Raw genomic sequence first — 8,863 nt, 5'->3', positions numbered from 1 at the left:
TCAAAAACAGAAATAACATGGAGATGTGTTCAGCTCCAGTTGATTAGTTTCCAATCTACATACACACACACACACACCACAATATAGTTAAATATGTACCTATAATTTGGAAAAGAGAAATTATTAATGGGGATCTGGAAGATGCCGTGAAAGGGGATAGTACATCGAGTTTTGTTTTATATAAAAAAGGGTTCCGAAACCCATTGGGCGAATCGACTATTATAGTGACAAAAAAGTCAAAGTTATCTCTATGGCAGTCTGTACGAGTTCAATACTTGCTTGGAGACTTCTTGATTGGTATGCGCGTACAAGGGTAGATTGTGGAGCAGAACGAGTAGGAATCTATACTAATAGATAAAGGGGGAGGGGATTCCGGCTCCCCCCCCCCTGACACGCGTCAACATGAGATCAATCCGGCAATGTCGCCTGCAAGTCCGGGAAACACAATGACGCAGGGAGAGAGAGAGAGAGAAACAGAGAGAGAAAGAGTGGCGGCTCTGCGGCTGCACTAGTTGGAAATAAAACTTCTATGTGTGGGTTTTTCAAGTTTTTAGCACCTGGATCTCAAAAAAGGCCCGTTCGATTTCTCACGACATTGAAGTTTGTCCGACCACCTGATCAACGCTATTGAAAGCCCTAAAGGGTTTTAACTTGAAGGCGTATACGCTTCCTGGGTCTTTTGCGTTCCCCAGTGCAGTGGAGAGCAGATCTGTGTGCTCAAGCAGCCATGGCGGAGCAGGTAAGTTTCTTTTCGTATTTCTGTTTCGCCTCTGCCCTATGCGCTCTGCGTCACTCCCAGGCACTTTCACACACACGCGCCGCTTCAATAGCTTCTTGTTTTCTTTGCAGACGGAACGCGCTTTCCTTAAGCAGCCGAAGGTCTTTCTCTGGTGAGATTTTCTCCACTGTTCCATGCCTAGCATTTTAAGAATTTAGCTGCTTCCAGGTTCACATTCCGTGTTTACCATGTGCAGCGGCAAAACTTCTGGAAAAGGAAGGGCTCCTGGCAAGCGAGGAAATCGATTCTATAAGAACATTGGTTTGGGGTTTAAGACACCAAGAGAAGCTATTGAAGGTAGGCTTGTTAATCATTCAAGGTTTTAATGTAGATCAGAGAACAATGTGCCAGCTTCCCTATCGTATTTCATGCTTTATGTCGTTGCTAACTGGAAACTAGGAGGAGCGATGCTACAAGTTGTATTGTAGTTGTTATAATGATTGATGGAGAAGGTGCCCTTGTTAGTTGTTAACTCAAGCGAGAGAAGGTTGGTTTGTGTCTCTCGAAGTATGGACCATATCAAGCCTGTGTTTAAGTAAGCTGCTTGTTATTCAATGATGCCCAACTTCGTGCAGAAGTTTTTGCTTTGTGAGAAGGCCCTGCATCAGTCTATGCAAGTCCCCATCAGTTTTTTGGGCAATGAGCGACATACAGCAGTGGTTTTGGTTCATCCCTTCAGGCTTCCACCTTTTCGTGGTCATCAACAGGATCACCAATAGATGCAAGGGACTCAAATATGTCCTTTGAACATGTATGGGTTGATCATGTTAAACTCTCTCTGATTGGTTTATTCGGGCTTGCTAATTCTCCAGGGAACGTATATTTTCTAGCTGGGACAGTGCTGTGTGTTTCTTTTACAGATTGTGCCGCTGAAATGTTGTGCACGGGGGTGCACTTTATCACGTGCACTGCTAGACCTGTAGGTACAGTCAATCAATATGTACCATTAGACCTATAGAAATTTCAAGGTCATGTACATCTTCATCCAGTATCATTGTTTAAGAACCCAGTAATGGATTAGTGGGGATATCAGATTTGATTGCATACTTGGTTGAGCTCATAGTAGTTCAGTATCTTACTAACCTACTATGTGGTAAATGACCTGCTTTTTTGAGACATATGGGCAAAAGCTTGTGTATTATTTGGGTCTTTTATACCAGTGGTTCTATCTACTTATAGAAGGGGTTTGGTCTTGCTGCCAGTAGTTAGGCTTAAGGTATTGGATCAAGGCTCAATTGAATGTTTTCAAACTGTGCCTTAATCTCTATGACAAGCTTATGCACTCTGTAGTATGTATTTTATGTTCCTGAGTTCCAGAACGAACGGAGCTTGCTCAGGCTCAATTGAATGTTTTCAAACTGTGCCTTAATCTCTATGACAAGCTTAGGCACTCTGTAGTATGTATTTTATGTTCCTGAGTTCCAGAATGAACGGAGCTTGCTCTTGGTTGTTGCATGAGAGATTCATTTGGCTCGTATTGTGCAGGTACATACATTGACAAGAAGTGCCCTTTTACGGGCAACGTTTCTATCCGAGGGCGCATTTTGACTGGGACTGTTAACTGCGCAAAAATGACGAGGACAATAACTGTCAGGAGGGACTACTTGCATTTCGTGAAGAAATATCAAAGGTATTACTGAAGTAATGTTGATAATTTGACTGATGTTTACATTTCAGCATGGGTGGACTTTTTGTCATTTCTTTTGTGTAGTGTCCAAATCGTGTAGAGATGGTCATAGTGCTATTGTAAGCTATGTAATTCCTGACTTGCCTCTGAGTTGGTATTAGTTCTGGTCAAGGTTAGGTTCTGTTGTAGTAAATCTCTCGTTCTCTGATGGGTGCATATGCCCTATCAAGTACCTTTTTGTTGTATTAATTCCTTTTATCCAATGCTTCTATTTTTCAGGCTTTATTATAATGAGCTAAGTCTGCTCTGCATCTTCTGCATTGTCCTAGAAACTCAGGAGTCAGTATGCGAACTCTTGTTGATGTATGGTCATGTGTGTGGTGTTGGGCATATTTTCTTCATCCTCTAGTTGTGTTGTGTATCTACTCTAGATAATACATGGTGGAGCCAAGTTTCTGTTTGCTTTTAGACCACACGAGCCATTATTATCATGATCTGGCCACTTCAGTCATGGGCTTAAGTCGTGTGCAGTGGACATTTAAGTATTTGGTGCTCTTGACATTGGTACAGGTCATCCTTGCCTTCCAAGGATTTTAGCAGTTTTCATGTATAATCAATTGAGGTCATCTTGTAGGATATGCATTCGTCGGTTTTGAAGCTCCATGCCTGATCGACTTATTGAAATTTTAGGTATGAGAAGAGGCATTCGAATTTGTCTGCCCACGTGTCTCCTTGCTTCCGTGTGAAAGAGGGGGACAAGGTTATTATCGGGCAGTGCCGGTAAGTTCCATTGGTTCTTGATGGCTCCTGTCGGTGATCTTGAAAGTGCTCTTGCTTATGTAGCATTTATGTCTTTCGTGTGCAGGCCTCTTTCAAAGACTGTAAGATTCAACGTCTTGAAGGTCTTTCCTATGGGAGCCGCAGAGGGTGGCAAGAAGGCATTCACTGCAATGTAGTGTACCGTAGTTTTCCATCGAACCTAATTTTTGTCTAAATTTCATGGGTACCTTGGACTCTTGTGCGAAGGTCACTATTTTGTGAAGCTAATGTTCACTGTCGCTTCCAAGAGCTGAGTTTTTTCAACGCAACATTTTTACATGTTTATTGTTTGAAGACAAAGAATCATACTTGCATCAGAGGGCTTTTTGTGCTGGACGATTTGTTTGTGTTGTAAATGGCTCAAAAGAAACATCAGTTCTGAACAAGTGACCATTTTGGGTTCTAGAGTTTTTCAAAAGTAAATATATATTTAGTTAGTACGGTGAATCTTTTCGTACTTTTTCATGTAGCGTGCAACACTCTCGAGTACTGTTCTACACTATATTGAATGGCATGTATATGTAGACCTACGAGTCCTAGAAAAGCAGCTTAAACTCTGATATATTGTTTTCCTACCTTTTAATGAAGGGTTTTCTTAGCACTGCAAAAGCCATTGTGAAATATCCGATTGTTGATGACTTTTTGGGATGATTTTAGGGGCTATTGACAAACGGAAAGCCTGGACAGGATTGAATATTAAAAGACCCAAGCCTAACATGAGCCACAAGTTGGAACTTACTTCTATTGACATAGTTTAGCTACAATAGGCACAACAATGATTTAAAACCATTCCAGTTTAGTATGGCAATCAAGAAAGTGTCTAGATAATGCTAGCATTTTCTAGTACTTGAAGGACAATGGCTGTGGCCTACTTTTTAATTCATGCAAATGTTGTCAATGAGGTCAAGAGGCAACTTTGCTATATGTTAGAAATGGTTCTACTTTTTAGCTGGTGGGGATAATGTCCCTGCCCACAAGTAGAAGACTTGGAAAGCTATGTGATCCGTGAGCAAGATGGGTGAAGTGGCTGCTTCTCTGATGTAACGGTATTTATGATTACTTTCCAACCATAAACTACAGAATATTGACAACAACCCTTGCCAATGAGATCATGCCAACTTAGCCAGCGTCAAGAATCAGTGTAGCACTCTATCTGTGCTAAGTCAGTATTTTTTTTTTTTGAAGCTAACCCAATTTGCGCCATCTCAACAGATAGAATATTGTGCGAATTTTGCTATAATTGTGTGCACTTTCTGTCGCCAGTGCAGTTACTGGCACGCACAATAACTAGGTGTGCATATTAGTCACTGCCATTTACCGGTCCTGGTCCCCCTACCTGTGTGACTGGCATTTAATAGACCCCCTCCCTCAAACTGTGACTTGCGACGGCCGGGAATGGTCCTTCAGGGACCGTTCCCCCATAATATGTGCTCCCACCATGGCTCACGGGCTTCGCCGGTAGCCATGTGGTCGTGGGGAATGGTCGTTGAAGACCCCCATAAGCATCGTATGTAACATCTGCATTTTGATCCTACGATATTCAACTTACGATAATCATCTTCAAGGAAATTCAACTAAGGTTATCTATTTACGTACTTTATATACGCTTTGTGTACGCTTTCCTTTGAGGACCCTTTTTTGAAGAAGGGCATGTAGTGTAACTTGCATATCATTGGCAAGAGTTCCAAAGTTTTTGGCATGGGTGTACACATAAATCTCAAAGGAATGGAGAGGTGTTGCCAATTTCAACCCTGGGACTCCCAAGCCTACGGTGTTATGAAAGAAGAATCATATGATGGATGATAACAGCATTGAGGTGTTCTTCAAGATTTGAAAGGCTTATATGAGATTTGAAATGCTTGTAAGAGTTCCTAATCGATCAAGCATGACTGCTATGCTTAAATCTTGAACTCTTTTGGATTTGAAGTGAAGTAATTCAATACTCAGTATTTGGTTTGAGGGTTGGAGATGAAGCTTGATTAGCCTAACTTTTGATGAGTTGTGATGGTTGTAGTTATAAAATTAATTCATTAGATACACATGAAATCAGGAAATTGACAAGCACCATAGTGTAGTGGGTCAGATTCTTTTGAGGTCAACCCCCCATCAAAACAAACAAACCATGACTACATAGAGCGTGAAGATTTAAAATTTCCACTGTGTGATCCAATTTCACTCTTTAAGTGTTAGACTATGTTCAAACTACCATCTTGGTTGCTATTAATTCAATCCTCCCACTTTGTAATGTGGAGTCATTGAAATGAAAAAGCCGATTCTACCAAATTTCCGCAAACCAAAGCAAGAAGGATTGGTTGAAGTCTATGGCTTAGTTAAGATGAAGCTATAGGATTTGATGGCGCTACAACCCACACGAGAGAGAGAGAGAGAGAGAGAGAGAGAGAGAGAGCGAGAGAGAGAGTAAAGATAGCAAACATGTAAGCTTTTTACAGTTTGTGGCACCTATCTTTCCCTTTTTTTGATTTTTAGGGCCGAACCTTTTTTTCTAAAGTTATTCTTTTTTAGCCTTAACCAAGCATTATAAAAGAAGGCAGACGTTTTTGACCAAGAGGCTTTTTTGCCACAGAGAGTGATTGGAGTTTTTCAAGCCTGTGTATTGCAAGCTTGCCATTGGAGCTGCATACTTGACTGCATTATCTCCCTATGCAATAATACCAAACATTTGCCCCTACTTCTTGTGTTGCTTCTCCCCATCCCCCTTCTTTTTCTCTCGCTCTTTGTGTATTTGTCGGTGCTTGCAGAGGGTTTGCCTGGAGTTTGAAGGGTGTTACCAAGAGGGCAGAATTGGGGTGTCTTGTAAGTTGGAAAGGGTGAGTTGAGCAGTGTGGGTGTGTTTGTGCAAGGTTTGAGATGGTTGTTCTGTGTGCTAAAGTGGAGTTGTTAATGCAAATTAGCCAATTTGAATGTGTTATTAGAGAGGTTAGGGGTGCTGTGGAATCCCTTTGGGATCGGCTTTCTTCACTTTATGATCAATTTCTCCAATGAAGCGCATAGCCCTTGAGGTGCAATTGAGGACCTTGGATGCAAAGAACTCTTCTAGTCCTCCAGTTCTTAATCATCTGGAATTAGCCAGTTTGGCCCACCTCCTTTCTCTTGGCCATCGACTCTGCTTCTTTTTCAATTTGAATGCATACAGCATAATCGTTGAAAGAGTTGTTGACTTCTAAAAGATTGTTCAGTACATCCAGTGCTAGTGCTGCTGACTTTTTCTCCTCCAAGCTCACTGAGTTGATTCCCTCATGTCTGGAGTCAAACTTTTCTGATGTTAACTGTTATAATGAGTGACCATCAATCTGAACTATCTATTCTCTAGAGTTCAGCTCACTGAATTGATGATTTTTCTAGCTCTCAGCTTGCTCTTTATCCATCAACACCGCACTCAGATTAATTTCTATTAACGAAAAGATGTTCATGGATGCAAGCATTCTTTCAATCTTCTTAGTTCTATATTTTTTACATAATTTCTTTGGTTCGAGTGCCTTCCTCCAGCTTCTAGTGTTATCTGTCTTAATCTGAATTCTTCTACTGGATCCTTGAATTGTCAGGGCTAGATTCGCATCATGAATCGCTCCAGCAGTCCTGAGCCAAGGCCTTCCTAGAAACATGCCATAGGCTCCTTGTACGACCAATATCAAACAGCTGGTTTTAAACTTTTCTTTGCCGACTCTTATCTGCATGTTTTTAATAACCCCAATAGCTTGGACTACTCTATGATCATCCATCCTTACTCTAAAGGGAGCTGTCTTCATCTTCGTTATTCCCATCTTTTGCCTTATGTGCTCGCCAAGAATATTGACTCCTGCTCCTCCATCCAGAATTACCCCAGATAAAGGTTTCCACTGTTTGCAAAGCTTTAATCTATTTGGATTACTGGGACCTCATCATCTCAAGCAACTATCAAGTCCACAGTCCTAGCTTCAATCTCAACTTTTTCTTGTCTAATAAATTTTGCGGCCTCTTGCAATGTGCGTCTGATGTCATCTAGTTCTATTGTCAGCTTCTGAATGCGTTCACATATCTTCACATATATTTCATCCTACTCGTTGCCAAAGTTGCTGCTACCAAACCGAAAAATTTATCCCCTTGAGTATCTTCACACTTCAATCCCGTGTTTTCTTGTCTGGTTACTGACTGGCTCCATGTTTAATGAGCTTGATCCTTCATCATGCCATTGACTCTAGCCTCGATCAAGTCTGCTCTGACTTGCCTTGTCTCATTTACCAGACTCTTCACCGCAGCAATCATAGACTCCTCAAGGCTATCTGCTGCCTCCTCCTTCATAAGTTCCGAAGACTGAGGTGATAGCTTTTGAATGGTTTGAGCTTTAGAACATTTTGGTTGTTCTTGCAGATTTTTGGACAAATGCTTAGTAATTTATGCTGCGAGCTCCCTCTGTACTTGCCATTCATCTACAAGCTTTTCTTTCCCTTAGCCTTCCATACCTTTCTCTGCTGTTCCCACTTTTGGCCTCAGCAGTCCGATTCTCTTCTTCATCTAGAAGCTCTTCAATCACCACCCCCTTACTTCTAGTGATTGCCCTTACTGATACTGGATTTGGTGTTTATGGTCAGGCACCTCTAGCTTGGGTGAATGTGGACATTGAGTTGCGGGGTGGCCATACTTGCCACAATGGTAATAGATATTCTGCTTTGAAAAATCTCCCCTGCCTTTGCCCCTGTTAGCACCATTCTGGTACCATCCCTGACCAACCCCAGTACTTGTGATGGCTTCATTCTCTTTAGACGCACCGGCTTCATCTGCCTTAGACACTTCATGACTAGTGAGTGCAATCATCGACAGATCCTTCCCCTTCTTGAAATGGTGAATTCTGATTTTGCAATTGTTCCAAACATGTCAAAAAGCCTTACAATATGTGCATTGAGAGAATTCATTGGACATATGCTCCTTTGATCGACATTTGGAACACCATATCTCCGCTTCTTCACTGAGGGTCTTGTTTTTGCTATCTCAGCAATCTGTTTAGACATTTCTTCGATCTTCTTGGTCCATGACCCCCTTTTCTTACCCTTATCCTTATCATTTGATTCACTGTCAGATGAACTGGAATTGGAATTAGAACTGGACCCATAGCCTTTTTCTGTTGAAGACTCACTGTCTCATTGGAATGTCTTGTCTTATGGCCCCTTTCCTTCTTAGCATGTTACTCCAATTTTAGTGCCCTTTGTACAAAATCATTGAATTTCCTAGTTGGTGTTGGTACTTTCTGCTTTCTCAATTTCTTACTTTGAAACCCATTCAAGAACTAGACTCACATTCATCTCTCCCGGAGGTTCTTATAGTTGTCTGGTTAGCTCCTTGAATTTTTTCACATAACTCCTAACTGACAACTTCCCTTGCTTAATTAATCTTATTAAGCTCGCACAAAATGTATTCATACCCCTTTTTGTCTAAATATTCCAGCTTATATTCCTTAATGAGCTTGTTGTATGACTTAAGTCTACAAGCTGGGTAATGGTAGTACCATTTTCGAGTTGCTTCAATTTTTGTGGGAAGTTCCCCCCCCCATTAATGTCCTTCAGTTCTGCGTATTGCTCAAAGGCTTGAATGTGTACGTTAGGATCATCCCTTTTTCCGCCTTTGAATACTGGAAAAAAAATCTT

General features: G+C 41.4%; 1 protein-coding gene across 1 annotated transcript; it reads left to right on the top strand.

The window, feature by feature from the left end:
- Window positions 1-622: 622 nt before the first annotated feature.
- On the top strand, window positions 623-3,541 carry LOC147429762 (small ribosomal subunit protein uS17-like). The gene is made up of 6 exons (XM_086496001.1): window positions 623-739; window positions 850-890; window positions 975-1,075; window positions 2,264-2,408; window positions 3,096-3,185; window positions 3,271-3,541. Exons 1-6 carry the CDS (start codon window positions 728-730, stop codon window positions 3,359-3,361), a joined length of 480 nt encoding a protein of 159 aa, XP_086352127.1. The 5' UTR covers window positions 623-727; the 3' UTR covers window positions 3,362-3,541.
- The last annotated feature ends 5,322 nt before the right edge of the window (window positions 3,542-8,863 follow it).

The sequence above is a fragment of the Adiantum capillus-veneris genome, chromosome 22, assembly GCF_014529385.1.
Source record: "Adiantum capillus-veneris isolate H3 chromosome 22, ASM1452938v2, whole genome shotgun sequence".
NCBI classification, from domain to species: domain Eukaryota; kingdom Viridiplantae; phylum Streptophyta; class Polypodiopsida; order Polypodiales; family Pteridaceae; genus Adiantum; species Adiantum capillus-veneris.
Note: the sequence above shows the minus strand (reverse complement) of the source record. Positions and strands in the feature narration are given on the sequence as shown.

Coding starts and splice junctions, on each gene's coding strand:
- LOC147429762 (XM_086496001.1), top strand. Junction 891..974: donor CAGCCGAAGGTCTTTCTCTG/GTGAGATTTTCT, acceptor TACCATGTGCAG/CGGCAAAACTTCTGGAAAAG. Junction 3,186..3,270: donor GTTATTATCGGGCAGTGCCG/GTAAGTTCCATT, acceptor TTTCGTGTGCAG/GCCTCTTTCAAAGACTGTAA.